The 27351-nt window shown below is 37.0% G+C and overlaps 1 protein-coding gene across 2 annotated transcripts in view; it reads left to right on the forward strand.

Annotated features, from left to right (window-relative positions):
- Positions 1-6392, forward strand: part of CCDC198 (coiled-coil domain containing 198) — a 43255-nt gene extending 36863 nt beyond the window's left edge. The window contains exon 6 of one of the 2 annotated variants that reach the window (XM_071100113.1): positions 6188-6392. In XM_071100113.1, the coding sequence (XP_070956214.1) occupies positions 6188-6309 (122 nt within the window). In that variant the 3' untranslated portion in view covers positions 6310-6392. The remainder of the gene's footprint in view (positions 1-6187) is intronic. The other variant, XM_011727472.3, reaches the window with a different exon arrangement.
- Positions 6393-27351: the final 20959 nt, after the last annotated feature.

Consider the following 27351-nt stretch of genomic DNA (forward strand, 5'->3'; position numbering starts at 1 on the left):
GTGCAGTAATTGCCTGTGCATAAGACAAAATAATTTTAAATGAATTAATGAAAATAATTTTTGATATTAAGACAAGAACTAAAAGATAGCTTAATACTAGGAATAACTGGCTTGGTGTGGTGGCTCACGCCTGTAATCCCAACACTTTGGGAGGCCAAGGCTGGCGGATCATCTGAGGTCAGGAGTTTGAGACCAGGCCTAACCAACATGGAGAAACCCTGTTTCTACTAAAAATACAAAATTAGCTGGGTGTGGTGGCAAGCACCTGTACTCCCAGCTTACTCAGGAGGCTGAGGCAGGATAATCACTTGAACCCGGGAGGTGGAGGTTGCAGGGAGCCGAGATGGCGCCATTGCACTCCAGCCTGGGCAACAAGAGTGAAACTTCGTCAAAAAAAAAAGAAACTAAGAATAACTAACTGTAAAATAGAATTTTTATATGCATAAAATGATAATATGAGTTAGAAGAACCACAAATAGTTTAACAAATGTATTTGTCAAAAAAGAACCAATAGATGTTTTGAAAATGAAAAATATAATTTTAAAGTAGAAACTTCATCTCAGCTTGCAAAACAAACTCCAAATAAATTACTGAGTTAAATGCAAGGAATAAAATAAAAATCCTAGAGAACTATATTGGAGAATAATTAAATACTATAGTACGTAATGGCTTTTAAAAATTAGTAATATTCAGTGATTAAAAAAAGATATAGCAAAACAGATATTCCTGCCATATGCCAGACGCAACATAAACTCAATTACTATTGTTTTAAATGAAGGGATAGATGGGTGATTGCAGGAGTAATTTTACTTTTTGGGGAAGTAAACTAAGGAGTAATTAATGAGCTGAAAAACTTGTCTGAGGAAATCTCTAAGAATTTGAAAGGAGTAAACCATGAAAATCTGATCTAATAATTCCCTCCCTTAGAAAACTGACATTATGTACAGAAAAACAAAGAGAATGATGGCAGTAGGCTTTTCATCAAAACAATTCAAGACAGAAGGCAATAGGGCAATATCCTTAAAGTACTGAAAAAAAAAAAAAGAAACTGTCGACCTAGAATTTTACACATAGAGAAAATATGTTTTGTAAATGAAGGCAAAGTGAAGACTTTTTTTAACGTACAAAATCTAAAGTAATTCAACAGCCAACCAGCATTAGAAATAATGTTACACAAAGTTCTTTAGACAGAATGAAAATGATATCAGAAAAAGTAAAGTATGCTAGAAATAATAAATATGTGGGTAAATACTTTTTTATTTTGAAAGTCTCTGTAAAATCTAATTAACTGTGTAAAGCAAACTAACAATTTCTTATGAGTTTTAGAATATACATGTGGAAGTAACATGTATGTCAATAGCATAAAGGCCAGGAAGAGGGAAATGGAAGTATACTGGTGTAAGATTTTTATACCACACATCAGTAGTATAATCTTTTTAAAATTTATTTTTTAATTGACAAATTAAAAATGTATATATATATAGAGAGAGAGTACACATGATGTTTTGAAATATGTATACAACATGGAATTGCTAAATCAAGCTCATTAACATATGCATTATTACCTCACATCATTTTTTGTGGTGAGAACACTTAAAACCTACAATCAGCAATCTTCAAGAGTATATTGCTATTAATTGTAGTCATCATGTTGTACAATAGATCTCTTGAACTTATTCCTCCTATCTAACTGAAATGTTTTATCCTTTGTCCAACATCTCCTCAACCCCCATTCTCCACCCAGCCCCTGGCCACCACCATTCTACTCTATGCTTTTAGGAGTTTAACCTTTTTAGATTCCACATATAAGTGAGATCATGCAGTGTTTGTCTCTGTGTGCTTGGCTTATTTCACTTAACATAATGCCTTTTCAGGATTTCCTTCAGTTTTGAGATTCAATAGTATTCCATTGTGTATATATACCACATTTTCTTTATACATCTATCCATTGATGAACACTTAGGTGGATTCTGTATTTTGGTTACTGTGAATAATTCTGCTGTGAACATAGGAGTGCAGATATCTTTTCAACATACTGATTTCAGATACTTTGGATATATACCCAGTAGTAGCATTGCTGGATCATAAGGTAGTTCTATTTTTAAATTTTTGAGGAACCACCATACTGTTTTCCATAATGGCTATACTAATTTACATTCTCACCAATAGTGTGCAAGGGTTCCCTTTTCACCAGATCCTTGCCACCACTTGTTATCTCTTGTCTTTTTGATAATAACCTTTCTAACAGGTATAGGGTAATATCTCATTTTAGTTTTAATTTGCATTTCACTGATGATTTGTGATATGGAGCATTTTTTCATATACCTGTTAGCAATTTACATGTCTTCTTCTGAGAAATGTCTACTCATGTTCTTTTCTCATTTTTAATCAGGTTATTGTTTTCTTGCTATTGAATTGATTGCATCCCTTATATATTTTGGCTATTAACTCCTTATCTGATATATATTTGTAAATATTTTCTCCTATTATACAGGTTGTCTCTTTCATGAGTGATATACTATTACTTGAACATAGACTGTAACACACTAAAGAAGTATACTACAGATGCTATAGCAACCACTTAAAAAAGGCATAGCTAATAACTAATACGTTAATAAGAGGAGACAAAATCAAATCATAAAAAATACTCAATCCAAAAAAAAAAGGCAGAAAAAGCAGAAAAGAGTGGAAAAAAGAGAAGAGATAAAAATAAATAAATAAACCCAAATAGTAAGATGACAGATTTAAACCCAACTATATCAGCCAGGCACAATGGCTCAGCCTATAATCCTAGCACTTTGGAAAGCCGAGGCAGGAGGATCACTTGAGCTCAGGAATTCGAGATCAGCCTGGGCAACATGGTAAGACTCTGTCTCTATTAAAATAAAAAAATTTAAAACAAAATAAAACAAAACCCCAAACTATCTAAATAATCATATTAAATGTAAATGGTCAACAACACAATTTAAATGCAGAGATGGCTGAATAGGAAAAAAAAAAGAGCAAGAAGCAGCTATATGCGATCTATGAGAAACACACTTTAAATGTAAAAATGCAAATAGGTTAAAAGAAAAAAAACAGAAAAAGATACAACATGCCAACACTAATTAAAAAAAAGCAGCAGTGAGCATATTAAAACTAGATAAAATAGACTTAAGAGCATATAGCAGGCATGATTGTCATTAGCAGCCAAAGTTATATATCCTTCCAATTTAGGAAGAACAGAAATAAAAGATACATTTCATGTATCTTTCATGTATGTATTCATGAAAATAAATGCCTGTGATGAGTCACATCCCAACCCTTCGCAATGGCGGTACCACGTGATTGAGTCTGGCCAGAATCACACGGATTTAGGAATGGTCATTTCTCAAAGAAGGGATTCAAGGCCACTGAATAAAGACAGATGTCCACTAACAAGTGGATAAGGGACTGGCTACCTCTCTAACACATCACACTTGTGAAGCACAGTCATGGTGTGGTCCTATCCAAGAACAATGTGACAATGATGGATGAGATTAACAGGAGAACATTTACAGGGCTTATTAGCTCTGGAGATAATTTATTTTACTTTCTAAGAGAATAAATGAGGAATTGCCTGAGAATTTATCAGCATAAACTCTACGTTTTGGGATTCCTTGAATTAAAAAAAAAAAAATATGTCAACGTCAAATCTAGGTTTTCAGTAAAGACACAGAAGGTGATTTTACAGTATTATATATTTGTTCTCCAATGGACTTACTCAAATGCTCCTGTTATTCTTCAACATTTTCCCCAAATAATTTCTTCCAAAAATAAAATTCAAGCATTACCGCACCAGTGTAAAGCTGGGAACCTTCTAAATCTACTTTCAGTTCATAACGCATTGGGAAGATTATTAAGGAAAAGTAAGACTCAGGATCAAGATGGAACACCTCAAATCACAGATTACTAGGACTAAAGAGGAATTTAAGAAGATTCTATTTCAACCTCCCTTCCACAGGGACTGAGCTAACCAGGCACTTATATGTGATCTTCAAGAAAGATTGATTGACCAGCTGATTTTAATGCATATTTATTTCACTTAATTGGTAAATGTCTTCATAGCTATTTGAAAAAGGACTTATTTTTTCATTCAGTGTGTTTTGCAACATACCACACATACACACGCATAAGTCAACCACCACTGATACCCCAAAAGAAACAAGAACCCCCAGTACATATTACAGGCCTTCTTCAACCTAAGGGTTGAAGAAGTTTGCCACCTACTTTTTGCTGAAGTGTTTTGTTCTCCATGAAATATTGCTAATAATTATAAATCAATGCCAGTACACAGATTGAGGTCTGTATCCTTTTGCAACTATTTTCCAATAAGATGTAAATTTTTTCTTTTTTCTTAAAAAAAAAAACTATAGGTAAAACAGCAACTCAAAGTGCTTTATATATATGTGTGTGTGTATATATATATATTTATATGTGTATATATATGTATATGTATATATATGAAAGAAAACCAAAAGCTCAAAGATCCTACATGAAATATTTAACAGCATTCATATTCACTTGAAGTCCCTCTACTGATCATTCTCATTATATGTGCTTCTAGGTTTTAAAAAATAATAATAATAAAATTAATCACAAAAATTTGGGAACAGTGAATGCATTTTTTCTAACATTTCTGCTTCTAGTTCTCTCCCCTACTCTAGCATTTCTTTTCCTTCCTGCTTTCTTTCCTGGGGTTTGAGTCAGATGCCAGGCATTCCTTATCACCCTTTCTCAGAAAACACTTTGGCAAATCTGGCCCTGACCTGTCTAGTTCTGAGCTGGCTTCAAAATTTTCCATTATTATTTGCAAAGTTCCTGTTACCTAGTTTATGACATATTTCTTGACTTAATGTTTCACAGGGGGTCTGAAACATAGGCTATAAAAGGCATACCAAGTCTTCAAAACAATGCCTAATTACTAATAGAGTAATTGGAGGTAGGCACCAAAAGCCATGCCCACTTATTACATGGGGATCCTCTACAGACTAGGTTGTGAATGTATCAGGACAAGATACATTGTCTACTAAATTCTGATAGCAGAGTCTATCCCCACAACTTATTCTTCCTTCCTTACTCCCATTTTAAATCTTTTTGCCTTTCCTATTTCCTCTACAGAATCTGTTGGGATACTCTGCATCTCTTTCACTTTATCCTGTAGGCTAGAATCCTTCCTGTAAATATTGGAAAATATTAAAATATCTCTCGATATATCAAGGATGGGGTCATAACAGAACTACTAGGGTGGGGCAAGGGCAAGACTAGAGGATTTGTGAAATCCTTTGTGATCATCTGATTCTATGGTGATAAATCAACCCAACTGTAGAGTTTATTTAAAACATTATCACAGATATAAATGAGTTGAAAGGTTTTTGATAAATGAAACCTAGTTAATAAAGATTGGCCTATAAGAACTATCACTTGTGGAGGTGTATAATTGTAATAATAAAACTACATTAGCAAAACTACATCGAGTCTCATAGGCCAGGAATAGGGAGATAGAAACAGATTTGGAGAAGAAAAATATTGTCAAAGCCAGAAATTTTTGAATACAGGTGATTCTCTGCCAAAGTTTCTCAGTCTAAATGGTAAGGCAACAGAAATCCTTGATGAAACACAACTACATGAAACCCTAAACAGAAACCCACTGTCTCTGGTCAGAGATTTAACGTTAATATATATTTGTCATATATATAAATATATACACAGTTGACCCTTGAACAACACAAGTTTGAACTGCAAGGGTCCACTTACACACAATTTTTTTCAACTAAATGCAGATGGAAAAGACAGTATTTGCAGGATACAAAACCAGAGTATCTGAGGGCTGATTTTTCCTATAAGCTCCTTCCACAGGGCCAACTGAGAGACTTGACTATATGAGGATTCAGGTATGTGTGGGAGGAGAGGGGAAGTCCTAGAACCAACCCCTCACATATACCAGGGCGTGGCATGTATGTAATTTACTTCTCAAAATTCTCTGAAGTAGTAGTTATTTTTTCTATTTCTAAAAATTTCCCCTACTTTTTAATATGTGAAGAATCAGCTTCAGAGATTAAGCAACTTGACCAATATAATGTGGATATTGAGAAATTAGAAAAAGACGCTGGAGGTAGTTTTCCTTTTTCTTAACCACCCGAGACCAATTTTAACTTCTGCTTCACAGAGAAGTCCATGAACAAGAGGAGAAAAACCAAAAGGAACAAGAGGAAAGGAGTAAGGGAGACCTGCAGAGATTGTCAAGAGTGTTGTGTGTCCAAACATCCCACTGAAATGCAAGCTCCATGAGGATGAAGATTTCTGTCCTGTAGGTTCAATATTATAGACCCAGCACTGGCCTAGCACAGGTATTTCACAAATATCTGTTGAATAAATGAATGAATGAATATGTGGTATGAATATGCTACTTCAAGTTTTGATTAAACTTAGCATATAAGGTAAAGCTTTTGAAATTGTATTGTTTTATATATTTTAAAAATGAAATTAAATCAAAATTAAAATGTAATCTTGAGAATTACGGTTTTGAGTTTCACATATAAAGAGCATAGAATTCCTTACCCTGTCCTAACAACAAGTAAAACACTGATGAGACTGAAATATTAATAACTTTTCTTGGATCCATCAGAGAAGTGAGGTCACAGGACAAATCATTGTCTTGAAAATTGGAGAGACAGACAAAATAAATACAGAAACTTATGACACCAGAGCAGAAACTTCTGCAGGAACCAGTGCCAGGGTAAGAGAACCTAAACTACAATTGACGAATTGCTGGAGGCTCAGTGTAGACAAGTCTGAGAGATAAAAACTCCAGAGGGGACACAGTCATAAAGACATACCCACATTTTTGTGAGTTTTACCTATAAAACTCCATAAGGTCTTCACAAGAAATATCAGAGAAAAATCTCCTCATGTTTCCAGTTGGAGGATAGAAAAAGTAATCATTTACAAAATATATTTCTGATGTATTTCAATACACCAGAGCATTCTGTTATTCTCATTAACGCCTGCTCTTAGGATAAACTATTTTACTAGAGGCTAACCTAATGGGGTTTTATCAACCTTACGGAAAAGAAATACTTAACTCCAGCCTCCTAAAGCCATTCTGTGCCAACTAAGGGGGACACACATCCTGTCCCACATAAGGGGTGGAGGGGACTGCAAAGCGCTGGTGAAGTTCACAGTCCAGAGATACAATCTTGCCAAAAGATGGAGACCTAATGTTAGGACTAGAAAATGCTTTCCCTCCCCCCACAACTTACCACGACATTACTAACGGCCTATTTAGTGCAGTTCCTTTCACCCATTATATCAGGTCCGCTTTTCAACAAAAATTACAAAGGCATACTAAAAGGTAAAAAAATACAGTTTGAAAAGATTAAACAAGCATCCAGAACCAGAGTCATATATGGCAGAAAATTAGAATTATTAGACCAGGAATTTTTGAGGATTATAATTAACATGCAAAGACTTTTAAAAGAAAAAGCAAATAATAGGCAAAGCCAGATGGATAATGTCAGCAGAAATATGAAAATTCTAAAAAAGAATAAAAAAGGAATGCCAGAGATGAAAATCACTGTAACAGAAATGAAGGACTCTGATGTATTCATCAGCAAACTGAAAAGCTAAGGAAAGAATTTCCGAGTTTGAGGATATGACAATAGAAGTTTCCTAAACTGAAAAGCAAAGAGAAAAAGGACTGAAAAAAAAAATGGAACACAGCATCCAAAAACTGTGGAACAGCTACACAGGGTGTCAGTATATGTAATGAAAATGCCAAAAGGAGAAGAAAGAGACAAAGAAACTGGGCAATATTTGAAGCAATAATGACTTTCCCCAAAATCAGTGTCAAACACAAAACCACAGATTCAGGAAGCTTAGAGAACACCAGGCAGAATAAATGCAAAAAACAAAACACAAACAAACAAACAAAACACCCTATACCAACAAAAAATATACCTTGCCTACCTATAGAGTAGCATAGATAAGAATTATATCCAATGTCTTCTCAGCAGCCATGAAAAGAAGAAGGGAGTGGAATGAAATATTTAAAGTGTTTAGAGAAAACCACCACCAGTCTAGAATTCTATACTCTGAAATTATCCTTCAAAGGTTAAGGAGAAACAAAAACCTCACACCAACAAACTTGGAAGGAATTTGTTGCCAGTAGACAAACCTTGCAAAAATAAGTTTGAAAGTTTTTCAGAGAGAAGAAAAATGGTACAGGTCAGAAATTTGGGTCTACATAAAGCAAGCAAGGGCATCACAGAATGAATAAAAAACAGAACCATTTATTTTTCTTATTCTTAATTAATCTAAATTAATTAATTAATCTTAATCTAAATGAAAACAAAATAATAAGAGCAACAATGTATTTGATTATTTGGATAGATAGATATGCATATGTATGTGTATGTGTAAGTAAAATGAATGACAGTAATGATATATGGGACTTGAAGAAGGAATTAGAATGATTTTGTTATTATAAGATACTCAATACATTTGAAGAAGTAGGGAGTATTATTTTAAAGTGGACTTGGATTAGTTATAAATGTATACTGCAAACTTTAGGGCAACCACTTGAATAATGAAAAAAGGGGTATAACTGATCGGCTAAGAAAAAAGAGAAAATAGAATCATATAAAATGCTCAACGGAAAACTACAAAAGTTGGAAAAAGAGTGGAAGACAAAAATGGGAACAAAGAATAATGGCAACAAATAGAAAACGGTAACAATATAGTATATCTTAATCCAACTATATCAATAATCACTTTGAATGTCAATGGTCGAAATGGACAAATTAAAAGACAGAGATTGTCAGAGTGGATCATAAAACAAGATGCAATTATATGTTGCCTACATAAAACAAACTTTAAACATAAAGACACATATAGATTAAAAGTAAATGGATGAAGAAAAATATACTATGCTAACATTAATTTTAAAAAGTAGTAGTTATATTAATTTCAGAAAGAGGAAATTGCAGAGCAAGGAAACTTATCAGGGACAAAAAAAGGCATCACATAATGATAAAGGGGTCAATTCTTCAAGAAGACATAACAACTCTTAATGTGTATCTGCCTAACAACAGAAAATACATGAGGCAAAAACTGATGGAACTTCAAGAAGAAGTAGATTAATCCACTATTACAGTTGGAGACGTCAGGACTCCTCTATCATAAATGGACAGGTCCAGGAAGCAGAAAATCAGCAAGGACATAATTGAACTCAATGGCATGATAAATCAATAGGATACAATGGACATCTAAGATTATTTCATCCAACAACAGCAAAATACATATTCTTCCGAAGCTCACATGAAACATTCACTAAAATAGAACACATTCTGGGTGATAAAACACAACAAATTTAAAAGGATAGAAATTATACAATGCATGCTCTCAGACCATATGGAATTAAACTAGAAGTTGATAAAACAATAGCTGGAAAATCCTGAAATACTTGGAGATGAAACAGCACACTTCTAAATAACACATGGGGAAAAAATGCTTCAAGAAAAAATTTTAAATATTCTGAACTAAATAAAAATAAAAACACAACATCTCAAAATTTGGGGGATGCCATGAGGAAAACTGCTAACATTAAAAGCCTATGTTAGAAAAGGAGAAAAATCTAAACTCGATGATGTAAGTTTCCACTTTAGAAAACTATAAAAAGAAGAGCAAATTAAATCCAAAGTAAGCAGAAGGAAAGAAATAACAGAAATTAGAGCAAAAATTATTAAAATTAAAAACAGAAAATCAATAAAGAAAATCAATAAAACCGAAAGCTAGTTCTTTGAAAAAATAAATGAAATTGATAAGCCTTTAGCTGGTCTAAGCAAAAAAAAAAAAAAAAAACAAAGAGAGACAGAGAGAGAGAGAGAGAGAGGACACAGATTAGTATTATCAGAAACAAAAGAGGAGACATCACTGCAAATCATGGACATTAAAAGGAGAAAAAAGAAATAATATACACAATTCTATGCCTACAAATTTGATAGCCTAGCTGAAATGGACCAATTCCTTTGAAGACATAATCTGTCAAAACTCACATAAGAAATAGACTACCTGGGGCTGGGTGTGGTGGCCCACCCCATCTCTACAAAAAATACAAAAACTAGCCAGGTGTGGTGTTGGGCACCTGTAGTCCCAGCTACTCGGAAAGCTGAGGCATGAAAATCGCTTGAACCTGGGAGACAGAGGCTGCAGTGAGCCAAGATCACACCACTGCACTCCAGCCTGGCAACAGAGCAAGAGCCTGTCTCAAAAAAAAAAAAGGTGTGAGGGTAATTTCCCACCAAGGTTAGGAGTAAGGCAAGAATGTCCCTTCTCATCATTCCTTTTCAACATAATATTAGAAATCTTAGCTAATGTAGAAAAAGTATATAGATTGGGAAGGAAGAACTAAAACTGTCTTTGTTCATAGGTGACATGATCATCAATGTAAAAAATCCAAAAGAATTGATTAAAAATTTCTGAAATTCATAAGTAATTATAGCAGGATTGCAAGATACAAGGTTAATGTACAAAAGTCAATCATATTCCTATTTACCAGGAACAAACAAGTGGAATTTGAAATAAAAATAACATCGGCCAGGCACAGTGGCTCATGCCTGTAATCCCAGCACTTTGGGAGGCCGAGGCAGGCAGATCACGAGGTCAGGATTTTGAGACCAGCCTGGCCAACATGGTGAAACCTCTTCTCTACTAAAAATACAAAAATTAGCCAGATGTGGTGACACATGCCTGTAATCCTAGCTACTCAGGAAGCTGAGGTAGGAGAATTGCTTGAACCCTGGAGGCAGAGGTTGCAGTGAGCTGAGATCACACCACTGCACTCCAGCCTGGACGACAGAGTGAGACTCCATCTCAGAAAATAAATAAATGAATAAATAAATAACATTATTATTTACATTAGCACCCCAAAAATGAAATACTTAGGAATAAATGTAACAAAATATATACAAGATCTATACAAGGAAAATGACAGAATTCTTTTGAACGATAGCAAAGCAGAACTAAATAAATGGAGAGATAGTTCATGCTCATGAATAGTAATACTCAATATTGTCAAGATGTCAGTTCTTCCAAACTTGATCTATAGAGTCAGTAAAATATCAATCAAAATCCCAGAAGAAGAACAGAGTTGGAGGACTCACACTACCCAACTTCAAGACTTATTATAAAACTACAGTAATCAAAACAATGTGGCATAGGCAAAAAGAAAAATAGATTGACAAATAAATAAATATAACAGAATAGAGATATTAGAAATAGATTCAACTAAATATAGTCAACTGATCTTTGACAAAGGAGAAAAGGCAATACAATGAAGCAAAGATAATCTTTTCAACAAATGGTGCTGGAACAACTGGACATCCACATGCAACAAAATGAATTTAGACACAGATTTTACACCCTTCAAAAAATTAACTCAAAGTGGATCACAGATCTAAATGTAAAATGCAAAACTATAAAACTCCTAGAAGATAACATAGGAGAAAATCTAGATGATCCCAGATATGCCATTGACTTTTTAGATACAAAACAAAAGGCATGATCCATAAAAGAAATAATTGATAAGCTGGACTTCATTCAAATTAAAAACTTCTGCTCTTTGAAAGACAATGCCAAGTGAATGGGAAGAAAAGTCACAGACTGGGAGAAAATATTTGAAAAATATACATCTGATAGAGCGCTATTATCCAAAATATACAAAGAACTCTTAAAACTCAATAATAAGAAAATGAACAACTTGATTTATAAGTGAGCAAAAAACCTTTACAGACACTTCACCAAAGAAGATATATGGATGGCAAGTAAGCATATGAAAAGATGTTCAGTGTAATATGTCATTAGGGAATTGCAAATTAAAAACACCTATTACAACAGCCAAAATCCAAAACACTGACAACAGCAAATGCCTGTAAGGATGCAGAACAATAGAAAGTCTCATTCATCACTGGTGAAAAAGCAAAATGGAACAGACACATTGTAAGCCAGTTTGGCAGTTTTAAAAAAACTAAACATATTCTTACCATACGATCCAGCAGTCTCCCTCCTTAGTATTTACCCAAATGAACTGAAAACTTATGTCTACACAAAAATATGCACACAGATATTCATGGCAGCTTGATTTTTAATTGCCAAAACTTGTAAGCAATCAAGACATTCTTCAGTAGGTAAATAAATAAGTAAACTGTGCTTTGCTGGGTGCAGTGGCTCACACCTGTAATCCCCCAACACTTTGGGAGGCCGAGATGGGTGGATCGCTTAAGCCCAGGAGTTCGAGACCAGCCTGGGCAATGTGGTGAAACCCTGTCTCTACAAAAATAAAAATAAAAAATTAGCCAGATGTGGTGGCACGCACCTGTAGTCCCAGCTACTCAGGAGTCTGAGGTGGGAGGACTGCTCCAGCCCGGGAAGTCGAGGCTGCAGTGAGCCAAAATAATGCCACTGCACTCCAGCCTGGTTGACAGAGCAAGATGCTGTCTAAAATAAAATAAAATAAATTGTGCTTCATCCAGACAATAAAATATTATTCTGCACTAAAAAGAAATGAGCTATGAAGCCATGAAAGACTTTTAAATGCATATTACTAAGTGAAAGAAGCTAATCCGAAAAGGCAACATGCTGTACAATTCCAACCATATGACATTCTAGAAAAGGTAAAACTATAAACACAATGAAAAGATAAGTGCTTGCCAGGGACTAGGGCTTGGGGAAAGGATGAATAATACAAGGCACAGATGATTTTTAGGGCAATAAAACTATTCTGTATGATACTACAATGATGGATACACGTCATTATACATTTGTCAAGCCCATAGAATTTACAACACCATGAATGAATCCTAATGTAAACTATGGATTTGAGCTGACAGTGATGTGCTGATGTAGGCTCATCAATTGTAGTAAACGTACCACTGTGGTGCAGGATGTCAGCAGCAGAGGAGGTCGTGCATGTATGGGGACAGGAGGTATATGGGAACTCGCTTACTTTCCACTCAATTTTACTGGCAAACTAAACTCACTCTAAAAAAATAAAGTTTATTAATTTAAAAAAATCAGTTACTAAATATTTAAAAAGTAACCTATCAAATTGGTGACATAACTACAAAGAATAATTATTTCAGTAACTTTTAAATACAATATTTGACTTTCTAGATAGATTAGATAGATAGATAGATAGATAGATAGATAGATAGATAGATAGATAATACAAAAAGATACAGGTATGAACATAGGTATAGATATATGATACATATAGATATATCCTATTGGTTCTGCTTTTCTGGAGAACCCAAACTAAGATACAGAGACCAAAGACAGTTTATTACTCATAGCAATAGCAGTAGCCAGAGTATCATAATTTCTGCACTGGTTTCTCAAGACTCAGTTCTAACAGAGCAACACAAAGAGGGACAGATGACCTTGTACATGTAATGGGTTGCATTTGAGCAAAGAAACTCTGCGTTTAGGTAATTCTAATACTTTTATACTCCAAGAAGCTTGCCTGCCCTTTGCTCCAGAGGGAGACACTACCACTTTCTTCCAACACCATTGACTATACAAACATCTTTGAAAATACAATACAGACAGCAGGCAGTTAGAGCCTTGTCTTGTAAGATCAAGAGAAACACAAAATCCCCATGGAGAATTGTCTTCTAATGATCTAATCAGCTGACCAATCTTAAAATTGGTAAAAATGGAACAACCAGACATCATATGTCTCCTGATGTGCGAAACAAGAAGTCCACATAACCACCCAGAGGTTGTTCTTGCCAAAGAGGCTCAATCTGAATCTAATCAAGTCTAGAAATGTAGCTACCAGCTTATAGAAAATGGAGGGGATAAAGAACAACTTGAACAGAAATTGTATCGGATAAATGATTCAGTTCCTCCATCCAAAAGGTGAAATTTAAAAAGATGGGAGAAGAAAGGACAGTTATGGCTTAAAAGAGACTTGAGAATGCAATGTCCAGTCTTTGTCTGATTCTAACCTAAAACAGTCAATTTAGGACAAGTTTTAAACAAAAGAAAAGATATAACATGGGCAGGGAATCAGGTAATATTAAAATTATATGAGAGAATTAATATTATTATTATTATTATAAGGGTTTATAATGGTATTAGGGTTATATGTTTTTGAAAATCCTGTGTGTACAAGTTAGTTACTGAACTATTTATGAATAAAATATGACATTAACATTTGCTTGAAATTACTTTAGTACCACCAACAACAACCAAAGGAGGAGAAAGATAAAACAAACTTTACAAAATGTTATTAATTATTAAAACTGGGTGATTAATACATAAAAGTTTATAATACTATTTTCTTCTATATAATTTTGAAATTTTCTGTTAAAAAGTTTCATAAATAAATAAAACTGTAGAAGAATTTGTTTAAAGAACCAAATGAAAGTGAGAGAAGTTAATTATAAACATAGGGGTCCAAGGGCCCCTGATGGAGTTGCTTTAATTCAGACTCTAGTGGAGCATCTCAGATCTTCCAAAGCCTTACCTTCAAAAGAGAATAACTTCCATTTCCCTTTGTTACATTTTTCACTGAGATAACAGAGTTTCTATTTTTTTTTTTTTTGGGCGGGGGGGCGGGTATCTTCCTGTCTTTATTTGTTTATATATTTTATTATACTTTAAGTTCTGGGATACATGTGCAGAACGTGCAGGTTTGTTACATAGGTATACACATGCCATGGTGGTTTGCTGCACCCATTAATTCATCATCTACATTAGGTATTTCTCCTAATGCTATCCCTCCCCTAGACCCCCATCCCCCGACAGGCCCCAGTGTGTGATGTTCCCCTCCCTGTGTCCATGAGTTCTCATTGTTCAACTCCCACTTACGAGTGAGAACATGCAGTGTTTGGTTTTCTGTTTCTGTGTTAGTTTGCTGAGAATGATGGTTTCCAGCTTCATCCACATGGATTAAAGACTTAAATGTTAGACCTAAAACCATAAAAACCCTAGAAGAAAACCTAGGCAATACCATTCAGGACATAGGCATGGGCAAAGAGTTCATGACTAAAACACCAAAAGCAATGGCAACAAAAGACAAAATTGACAAATGGGATCTAATTAAACTAAAGAGCTTCTGCACAGCAAAAGAGACTATTACCAGTGTAAACAGGCAACCTATAGAATGGGAGAAAATTTCTGCAATCTATCCATCTGACAAAGGGCTAATATCCAGAATCTACAAGGAACTTAAACAAATTTATGGGTTTCTATTTTTTTAAAAGGTAGGAGAGGCCGGTCACAGTGGCTCATGCCTGTAATCCCAGCACTTTGGGAGGCCAAGGCAGGCGGATCGCTTGATGTCAGGAGTTTGAGACCAGTCTGGTCAACATGGTGAAACTCCATCTCTACTAAAAATACAAAAAAAAATTAGCCGGGTATGGTGGCGGATGCCTGTAATCCCAGCTACTCAGGAGGCTGAGGCAGGAGAATTGCTTGAACCCACGAGGCAGAGGTTACAGTGAACTGAGATCGCGCCACCGCACTCCATCCTGGATGACAGAGCGAGACTCCACCTCAAAAAAAAAAAGGGTAAGAGAGATAGCAAAGTAGAAAGAAACAGAGAGGAACTGAGGGGCGAGCAAGAGAGAGACTGATTTTTGTCTAAAAACAAAAAGCAAACACAAGGGTGCATTTGCCTTGGATTTTTCCCCAAGGTCTCAATCTATTTGAGGCAAAATTTAGCTGTAGTTTTCTTCCTGTGTCCTTTTAAATTCCTCTTATCATTATTTATTATTTCAACAAATTCTTACACATTGGGCACTGTGTGAGATGCAAAGAACATGAGCAAAAAAGATGTGTCCCCTTCTGTGGAATTTATAGTCTAGTGGAGGGGACACCCATTAATCTAATGGTCATGTGGATGAGTGTTTAGTTATCATCTGAGATTAATCCTGTGAAGGAAGTAAAAGAAGACATTTCTATAAGGGCAAATGACACAACAATTTTGGGAAGCAAATACAACATCCCTAAGGAAGTGGCCCTTAGATCTAAAGTATAAGTGGATGTTAACTAAGTACAGGAACCTGGGGAGAGCTGTTCTAGGGCAGTCAAGATGAAGGCCTTGAGCTCAGTCTGCAGAAAGGAAAACGTATTAAAGAGGACACCAGAGTACACTAAGGAGGGAGACTAGGAGACCCTTGCAGTAGCCACATTAGAGATAATGGTGGTTTACATGAGAATGCTGGCAGTGGAGAGGGAGAGATGTGAACCACTGGAGAGATATTTGGCAGTAAAATTGACCTGACTTGGTAATGGATTAGATATGATAATGAGTATGCATGTTTCTTATTGTACTCAGTATTATTTCTGCAATATTCACTTAAAGCACTAACATTTGGGGGGCTGCTTTGTCAGTACATGACTGATGAATTGATTGTAGGGTGCCAGGAAAAGTTACTAGGAGCTGGTCCTAAAGAAAGACTGAGCTAAGTATTTTATATGAAGATGGAAAAACTGTGAGGAGAGAACTGGGACAGCTGTCTAGCATCTCACCACTTCTATCAATACACACATATATGTTCCAACTTACTGCCCAGCCCCTGAGGAAAGAGGGCTTTTCTGAAGTCAAGAGATCCGGTTTGCTTTTAGACTCTTACAAGCTGAAAGACATTGGTCATTTTAAGTTTCTGAGTCAGGGAACTCAAGTGCTGCCTTCGAGGACCATGAACAGAGACTCTTGACTCCTATAATAGGGTACCTGGGCTGAAATCTGGAGGGGAAGAAGCTGGTGGGAGCAGTTTACACCTGGGAGTGATGAGCCCTGCAGTACTCCTTTGAGGAAAGGCTGGTCCCTTCTTCTTGTGAAATCATGCAAATGGTCCTTTTTATTGTATAAACGTAAAGAATGTTCAAAAGAGTGTCTTTGCTTTAAATTTGTCTATCCAAAACCTGATTACCTCCCCACCCATAGAGGGAAAGATCCAGGGTTCTAGTAAGCAACAGTCTACTAAGTTTTCTCTAATGACTATAAATGTGGAAAGAGAAGAAATGGCAGGTGAGGTGGAGTTGGAAATGGGGAAAGAGTCCAAGCAAGATAGATGTAACAACATAATCAAACATAATTTTTTCTGAGAAGGAAGCAGAGCAAGATGGCCAACTAGAAGCCTCTACATCCTCCTTACATGAACACCAAATTTAACATCTATACATACACATTAAAAAATATATATATATTTATAAGAACCAAAAATTAGGTAAGCAACTAAAGTACATAGTTTCAACTTCATATCACTTCATATCTCTTCATAGCACTGAAGAGAGTAGGAGAGACAGTCGTGAATTGCAAATGCCACCCCTCCCACATCCCCCAGCAGTAGGCACATGGCATGGAGAATCTGTGCACTTGGAAGAGAGAGAGAACAGTGATTGTGGGGCTTTTCATGGGAACTCATTGCCTCCCTGTCACAGAAGAAAGCAACACCAGGCAGAACTCAGCCAATGTCCTTGAAGGGAGCATTTAAACCACCTAGCCAGACAGATTGTCCATCCCAGTGGCCAGAATTTGCCATCATGGGGTAAAGTGCAATGGGGTCCTAAATAAACTTGAAAGGCAGTCTGGGTCACAAGGACTGCAACTCCTAGGCAAATCCTAGTGCTGTACTGGGCGCAGAGCCATTGGATTGGGGTCACACAACCTAGTGAGACACCAGCTGGGGCAGCCAAGGGAGCGCTTGTGCTACCCCTCCCTCAACCCCAGGCAGCACAGCTAACAGCTTGCTACTCCACAAGACACTTCTTCCTTCTGCTTCAGGAGAGGGAAGAGCAAAGAGGGCTCTGTGTTGTAACTTGGATACTAGCTCAGCCATGGTAGGGTAAGGAACCAGGCAGAGTCCTGAGGCACCCAATACAGGCAGGCCCTAGGTTCCAGAAGACATTTCTAGACATATTCTGGGCCATAAGGGAACCGACTGCTTTGAATAGAAGATCCCAGTCCTGGAAGGATTCATCATCTGCTGGTGATGAAAACACACTTGGGCCCTGAGTAATCAGCCCCAAAAGCCAGGTAGTACATGTTGTTGGCCTGGGGTTAAGATTCTCAGATGTGCTTGCTTCAAGCATGACCCAGCATATTACCAGCTGTGGTGACTATTGGGAGAGATTTCTCTGCTTAAGAAAAGCAGAAGGAGGAGTAAAGAGGACTTTGTCTTACAGCATAGGTACCTGCTGAACCACAGTGGGTTTGAGCACTAAGTGGGCTCTTGGGGTCATCAGTTCTAGGCCTTGACTCTTGGGTGGCATTGCTGGACCTGCCCTAAGCCAGAAGGGAGCCCGCTGCCCTGAAGGGTGAGTCTGAGGCTTCACAACATTTACCACAAGATGACTGAAGAGCCCTTGGGCCTTGAGTGAACATCAGTAGTAGCCTGGCGATACTCCTCGTGGCCCTATGATAGTGGTGACCACAGGGGTGGCCTCTGCTTGTGGAAAGAGGAGGGAAGACTTTAGCTTGTGGCTTGGGTGTCAGCTGCAGTATAATAGAGCACCAGATTGATTCCTAAAATATCCAACTCCAGGCCCTGACTCTCAGACAACATCTCTGGACCACCCAGAGCTTAGGGGAACTCATCACCCTAAAGGAAAGGACATAAGCCTGGATGGCTTTACCATCTGCTGTTTGTAAAGTCCTAGGGCCCTAAGTGAACATAAGCAGAGAGTTGTTACAGTGGGCCTTGGGTAAGACCCAGTGCAGTGCTGGTTTCAGATCTGACCCAGCTCAGTCCCACTGATCATGGCCACAGGGTTGCTTGTGTCATCCCTCAATCAGCTTCAGGCAGTTCGGCACAGAGAGAGAGAGAGGGACTCCATTTTTCCGGGAGAAAGTAGGGAAGAAAACAAGAGTCTCTGCCAGGTAAGCCAGAGAATTCATCCAGATCTTATCCAAAACCACATGCAAGAGTCTGCAAGAGCCACAGTGTTACTGGGCTTGGGGTGCCCCCTAATGCAAATGTGGCAGCAGTGACCAAAAACATAGATCACAACACCCAAGTTCCTGCAAATACTTGGAAAGCCTTCCCAACAAGGATGGATACAAACAACCCCAGACTACAAAGACTACAATAAATACCTAATTCTGCAATTTCCAGACACTGATGAACATCCACAAGCCTCAAGACCATCCAGGAAAAGATGACCTTACCAAAAGAACTAAATAAGGCACCAGGGACCAATCCTGGAGAGAAAGGAATATGTGACTTTTCAGATAGAGAATTCAAAAGTAGCTATTTTGATGGGGTGCAGTGGCTTATGCCTGTGATCCCAGCACTTTGGGAGGCCAAGGTGGATGGATCACAGGTCAAAAGTCCTAGACCAGCCAGGCCAACATGGTGAAACCCCTTCTCTACTAAAAATATAGAAATTAGCCGGGCGTGGTGGCATGCAACTGTAATCTCAGCTACTCAGGAGGCTGAGGCAGGAGAATCACTTGAACCAGGGAGGTGGAGGTTGCAATGAGCTGAGATGGCGCCATTACACTCCAGCCTGGGTGACATAGCAAGACTCTGTCCCCCGCCCCCCAAAAAATTAATAGCTATTTTGAGGAAATTCAACAAAATTTAAAATAATACAGAGAAGGAATTCAGAATCCTATCAGATAAATTTAACAAAAAGATTGAAATAATTAAAACAATCAAGCAGAAATTCTGGAGTTGAAAAATGCAACTGACATACTAAAGAATGCATCAGAGTCTCTAATAGCAGAATTGATCAAGTAGAAGAAAGAATTGGTGACTTGAAGACAGGCTATTTGAAAACACATAATCTGTGGAGACAAAAGATAAAAGAACAAAAAAGAATGGAACATGCCTATAAGATTGAGAAAATGGCATCAAAAGGGCAAATCTAAGAGTAATTGGCCTTAGAGAAGAAATAGAGAGAAAGGTAGAAAGTTTATTCAAAGGGACAGTAACAAAGAACTTCCCAAACCTAGAGAAAAATAGCAATATTCAAGTACAAGAAGGTTACAGATCACTAGGTGGACTGAATCCAAATAAGACTACCTCAAGGCATTTAATAATCAAACTCCTAAAAGTCAAGGATAAAAAAAAGATCTTAAAAGCACACACACAAAAAAGAAACAAATAACATGCAGTGTAGCTTCAGTATGTCTGGCAGCAGACTTTTCAGTGGAGACCTTATAGGCCAGGAGAGAGTGGTATGGCATATACAAAGTGCTGAAGCAAAGAAGTTGTTTTTACCCTAGCATAGAAAATCCAGTGAAAATATCCTTAAAACATGAAGAAGAAATAAAGCCTTTCCCAGACAAACAAAATCTGAGGGGGATTTCATCAACATCAGACCTGTCTTGCAAGAAATGCTAAAGGGAGCTATTCAGTCTGAAAGAAAAGGAGAAATATTTTTCTTTCTTTTCAGAAAGAAAACTTTTTTCTGAAAGAAAATGAGCAATAAGAAATCATCTGAAGGTACAAAACTCATTAGTCATAGTAAGTACACACAAAAAAAATCACACAACATTGTAACACTGTAATTATGGTACGTAAACTAGTCATATCTTGAGTAGAAAGACTAAAAGATGAACCTATCAAAAATAATGAATACAACAACTTTTCAACACAAACAGTACAAAATTTATAAATACAAACAACAAAAAGTTAAAAAGTGATAGAAGAAGTTAAGATGTAGAGATTTTATTAGTTTATGCAATCAGTATTGTCATCAGTTTAAAATAATGGGTTATAAAATATAATGTGCGAGCCTCACAGTAATCTCAAATCAAAACACATACAATGAATACACAAAAAGTAAAAAGTGAGAAATTAAAACATTCCACCAGAGAAAATCACCTTCACTATAAGGAAGACAGGAAGGAAGGAGAGAAGGATAAGACTAGGAAACAATCCAAAAACAAATAACAAAATGGCAGGAGTAAGTCCTTACTTATCAATAACATTGAATGTAAATGGACTAACCTCTCCAATCAAAAGACATATAGTGGCTGAATGGATTTAAAAAATAAGAGCCAATGATCTGTTGTCTATAAGAAACACAATTCACCTATAAAGACACATATAAACTAAAAATAAAGGAACGGAAGAAGATAACCCATGCAAATGGAAACCAAAAAAGAGCAGGAGTAACTATACTTATATCAGATGAAATAGATTTCAAGACAAAAATTGTAGAAAGAGATAAAAGCAAACATTATGTAATGATAAAGAGGTGAGTTCCACAAGAGGATATAACAATTATAAATATATACGCACTCAACACTGGAGCACCCAGATATATAAAGCAAATATTATTAAAGCTAAAGAGAGAGATAGATCCCAATACAATAATACCTAGAAACTTTAACACCCCACTCTCAGCAGCATTGGACAGATCATTGAGACCAAAAATCAACAAACATCAGACTAAATGTACACTGCAGACCAAATGGACCTAATAGATATTTACAGAACATTTCAACCAATGACTGCAGAATACATGTCCTTCTCCTCAACACATGGATCATTCTCAAGGATAGCCCATGTTAGGCCACAAAGCAAGTTTTAAAACATTAAGAAAAAAATTGAAATCATACCAAGTATCTTCTCTGACCACAATGGAATAAAACTAGAAATTAGTAACATAATAAATTTTGAAAAATATACAAACACATGGAAATTAAACAATATACTCCTGGATGACCAGTGGGTAAATGAAGAAGTTAAGAAGAAAACAAAATTTTCTTGAAAAAAAATGATAATGAAAACATAACATACCAGAATCTATGGGATAAAGCAAAAGCACTACTAAGAGGAAAATTTATAGCTGTAAGCATATATATATATATATGTAAAACAACTTCCAATAAACATCTTAAAGAACAATGCATCTTAAAGAACTAGAAAAGCAAAAGCAAACCAAACTCAAAATTAATAGAAGAAAAGATATAATAAAGATCAGAGCAGAAATAAATAAAATTAAAATTAAAAATCAACAAAACAAAAAGTTAGTTTTTTAAAAAGATAAATAAATTGACAAACCTTTAGCCCAAACAACTAAGGAAAAAAGAGAGAAGACCCAAATAAGTAAAATCACAGGTTAAAAAGGAGATATTATAACTGATAAGGCAAAAATTCAAAAGATCACTAGAGGCCACTACAAGCAACTATGTGTCGGTAAATTGAAAAACCAAGAATAAATTGATAAATTCCTAGACACATACAACTTATTAAGATTGAACCATGAAGAAATCCAAACTCTGAACAGACCAATAACAAATAATGAGATCAAAGCCATAATAAAAAGTCTCCCAGCAAAAAAAAAAAAAAAAAACACACACACACACACACACACAACCAAACCCAGGATCAGGATCTGATGGCTTTATTGCTGAATTTCAACAAATGTTTAAAGAAGAATATGAATCCTACTCAAACTATTAAAAAGATACAGGAGGAGGAAATACTTTCATACTTGTCCTATGAGGACAGGATTACCCTGATACCAAAGCCAGACAAATACACATCAAGAAAAGTAAACTACAGGCTAATATTCCTGACAAACACTGATGCAAAAATTCTCAGCAACCACTAGTAAACTAAATTTAACAAGACATTAAAAAGATCGTTCATCATGACCAAGTCGGATTTATCCCAGGGATGCAAGGATGGCTCAACATATGCAAATCAATCAATGTGATACAACATATCAACAGAATGAAGGACAAAAATCATATGATCATTTCAATCAATGCTGAAAAAGCATTTGTTAACATTCAACATCTCTTCATGATAAAACCATCAAAAAAAAAAAATTGGGTATAGAAGAAACATACCTCAACAGAGTAAAAGCCATATATGACAGACCCACAGCTAGTATCATACCAAACGGGGAAAAACCAGAAGCCTTTCCTCTAAGATCTGGAACATAATAAGAATGCTCCTTTTCACCACTGTTATTCAACATAATACTGGAAGTCCTAGCTAGAGCAATCCAACAAGAGAAAGAGATAAAGTGCATTCAAATTGTAAAGGAAGAAGTCAAATTATCCTTGTTTGCAGGAGATATAATCCTATATTTGAAAAAACCTAAAGACTCCACCAAAAAAAAAACTATTAGAACTAATAGACAAATTCAGCAAAATTGCAGGATACAAAATTCACATACAAAAATCAGTGACATTTCTATGTGCCAAAAGCAAACAAGCTGAAAAACAAATATTTTAAAATCCCATTTACAAGACCTACAAATGAAATTAAATACCTAGGAATTAACCAAAGAAACGAAAGATCTCTGTAATGTAAACTATAAAACAATGATGAAAGAAATTGAAGAAGACACAACAAAATGGAAAGATATTCCATGTTCATGGATTGGAAGAATCAATATTGTTAAAATGTCCATTTTACCCCAAGTAATCAACTGATTCAACACATATCAAAATACCAATGACATTCTTCACAGAAATGGATAAAACAATCCTAAAATTTATATGGAACCACAAAACACCCAGAATAGCCAAAGCTATCTTGAGCAAAAAGAACAAAACTGGAGAAATCACATTACCTGACTTCAAATTGTACTACAGATCTATAGTAATCAAAACAGCATGGTACTGACATAGGAACAGACACATAGACCAATGGAACAGAATAGAGAACCGAGAAACAAATCTATACATCTAAGGTGAACTCATTTTTGACAAAAGTGCCAAGAACATACATTGGGGAGAGGACAGCCTCTTCAATAATGGTGCCAGGAGAGTTGGATATCCATATGCAGAAGAATAAAACTAGACCCCTATTCTCCGGCTATATACAAAAATCAAATCAAAATGCATTAAAGACTTAAATCTAAGGCCTCAAACTATAAAACTTTTTCAAGAAAACATTGGGGAAACTCTCCAAGAAATTGGATTGGGCAAAGATTTCTTGAGTAATACCCCACAAGCAAAGGCAACCAAAGCAAAAATGGACAAATGCAATCACATCAAGTTAAAAAGCTTCTATACAGTAAAGGAAACAATCAACAGAGTGAAGAGACAACCCACAGAATGGGTGAAAATATATGCAAACTATCCGTCTGTCAAGGGATTAATAACTAGAATATATAAGGGGTTCAAACAGCTCTATAGAAAAAAAAAATCTAATAATCTGATTCAAAAATGGGCAAAAGATCTGAAGAGACATTTCTCAGAAGACACACAAATGGCAAACAGGCATATAAAAAGGTGCTCAATGTCACTGATCATCAGAGAAATGGCAAATCAAAACCACAATGAAATATTATCTCACCCCAGTTAAAGTGACTTTTATCCAAAAGACAGGCAATAACAAATGCTGGCAAGAATATGGAGAAAAGGGAACCCTCATACACTGTTGTTGGGAATGTAAATTAGTATTTGATAGCACAACAGGATGCTATAGTCGATAATAATTTTAAAATAACTAAGAGTATAATTGGATTGTTTGTAACACAAAGGATAAATACTTGAGGTGAGGAGTACTCCATTTACCTGATGTGATTATTATGCATTGTATGCCTGTATCAAAATATCTCATGTTCCCCATAAATATATACACCTACTATGTATGCACAAAAATGAAAAATTAAAAAGCAGCATTTTAATAAACCAAATAATGTATAATATGTTAAAAACAATTATGGCTAACATTGATATTGATAATATTACTATTGATAATATTAGTGTCAATTACTTAGTCTGTACCAGCCATGATGCCAAGCATATTACATGGATTACCTCATTTCACCTTCTCGGCCCCATGGAGTAAGCTTATTCAATATAAATTTAATTCAGAAGAACTTCCTACCTGGAGTCTGAGACCCTCTGTTATTGGCATGTAATGATTTTTCTGCAGCAATGTAAGGATATATGTAGTATCTATAAATCACTATTTTGCCTTAATACATGCAATTTACAGACAATCTTGTCCCTCTGTATCCCAAACAAGGCAGAAGAATATTGTGAATCGATATCTCAACGGGATTCTATTTAAGTTGTGGCAAAAGTCATAGAAGGAGTCAGGCTATTGTTAGGCTTATGTCACAGGTCTACCTAGCTTTACACTTTCATGTAAGACAGTGTCTTGGTTTTCCTGAATAGCTACCTCTGGAAAGGAAAAACAAAGTCAAAATACAAGATGTTGCCCAGTATAGTGTTTATTGCACAAAGTACTGAATTTAAAAACAAAAGACCAAGGGTCAAAACTCTTCATGACACTTACTAGCTGTGTGATCACATGCAAACTTCACACACTCATTTCCCTTTCCTCATCTGTGGTATCTTGAATTTCTTTGAGTTTCCTCAAAATGGCTATTTGAATTCTCTGTCTGAAAAGTCACATATTTCTGTTACTCCAAAATTGGTCCCTGGTGCCTTATTTAGTTCATTTGGTGAGGTCGTGTTTTCCTTGATTCTCATGATTCTTGTAGATGTCCGTCTGTGTCTTGACACTGAAGAGTTAGGTATTTATTGTAGTCTTCACTGTCTGGGTTTATTTGTACCTGTTCTTCTTGGGAAGGCTTTCTAGATATTTGAAAGAACTTGAGTGTTGTGATCTAAGCTGTATTTGCTTTAGGGGGCACCCCAAGCTCAGTAATGCTGTGGTTCTTACAGACTCATAGATGTACCACCTTGACAGTCTTGAACAAGATCTGGGAGATTTCTCTGGATTACCAGGCAGACTCTTATTCTCTTCCTTTACTTTCTGCAAGACAAGAAGCTGCCCCCTTCTCCCTCCTAACCCTTGTTTTGAGCCACTTGAAGCTGTAACACCCCTGTGGCCACCACCACTGGGACTGTGCTGGGTCAGACCTGAAGCAAGCACAGCACCAGGTCTCACCCAAGGCCTGCTGTAACCACTCTCTGGCTACTGCCTGTGTTTGCCCAAGGCCCTAGGACTCTACAATCAACAAATGGCAAAGCCAGGTCTGTGTCCTTCCCTTCAGAACAGCAAGTTCACCTAGGCCCCGGGTAGGTCCAGAGATGCCATCTGGGAGTCAGGGACTAGAGTCAAAAACCTTAGAAGTCTAACTGGTGTTCTATTGTACTGAGGCTGAGCTGGCCCTCAATCCACAAGACAGTTCTTCCCACTCTTCCCTCCTCTTTCCAATGGTAGAGGAGCCTCACCCCTTGGCCACCACCACAGGCCCATTAGGACTACTGCCAGACTAAGGCCAATGTTCCCTTAAGGCCCATGGGCTCTTCAGTCAGCTTGTAGTGAATGCTGCCTGCCCTGGGACTCACCTTTCCAGGCAGTGGGCTCCCCTCCAAGCCTGAGCAGGTTCAGAAATGCCGTCCAAGAGCTTAGGCCTGGAATTGGGGACCCCAAGAGCCCACTTGGTGCTCTCCCCTGCTGTGGCTGATGTGGTACCTTAAGGTATAAGACAAAGTCCCCTTTACTTTTCCCTTTGCTTTTCTCAAGCAGAGGGAGTCTTGCCCCATAGCCACCACAGCTGGGAATGTGCTGAGTCTCACCTGAAGCCAGAAAGTTTCAGAGTCCCACCAAAGGCCCTCGATGTAGTACTCGGGTATCGCTGCTGGTTATTCAGTTAGCAAGTGATGAATTCTGTCAGAACTGGGTCCTCTCCTTCAAGGCAGCAGGTTCTCTTCTGGCCCAGGTGTGTCTAGAAATGTAGTCCAGGGACTAGAGCCTGGAATGGGGGCCTATCCTGCTGTGGCTCAGCTGTCATCCAAGATGCAAGACAAAGTCCTCCCCACTCTACCCTCTCCTCTCCTCAGGCAGAAGGAAGGGGTCTCTTTCGGAGCCATGAGCTATGCAGCCTGGGGCTGGGGAGGGGTGATGCCAGCACTCCCATAGACACCCCAGCTGATGTCTCAGTAGGTCACGTGCCCCCTCAGTCCTCTGGCTCTGGGCCCAGTTTAGCACTAGGACTCATCTAAAAGTTGCAGTTCTTGTGGTTCAGACTGCCTTTCAAGTTTATTTACAGCCCCTAAGCACCTTAGCCCTTGGTGGCAAGGTTTGTGGGAACTCAAGTTCATACCATTGGGATCAGAAATCCCCCTGGCTTGGGCTGGTTTAAATGCACCCTCCGTGGGCAGGCATCAGCTAAGTTTGGTCTGGTTTTCCTTTTTGCTCTAACAGGACAGAACTGAGTTCAAGGCCTCACAGTTGCTGTGCTCTCCCTCCCCAGTACCCGGAGATGCTCTCCACACATGCTGCCACCACAGGGGATGGGGAAGAGGTGGCGTCGGCCTCTTCAGTGCCTCATACGGTGATACAAACCAAAACCAGGTACTGAGTGGTCACCTGATTTTTGGTTCCGACAAAGGTGTTTTGTGTGTGTTTGTAGTTGTTAAATTGATGT

Source organism: Macaca nemestrina, chromosome 7 (genome assembly GCF_043159975.1).
Source record: "Macaca nemestrina isolate mMacNem1 chromosome 7, mMacNem.hap1, whole genome shotgun sequence".
NCBI lineage: Eukaryota > Metazoa > Chordata > Mammalia > Primates > Cercopithecidae > Macaca > Macaca nemestrina.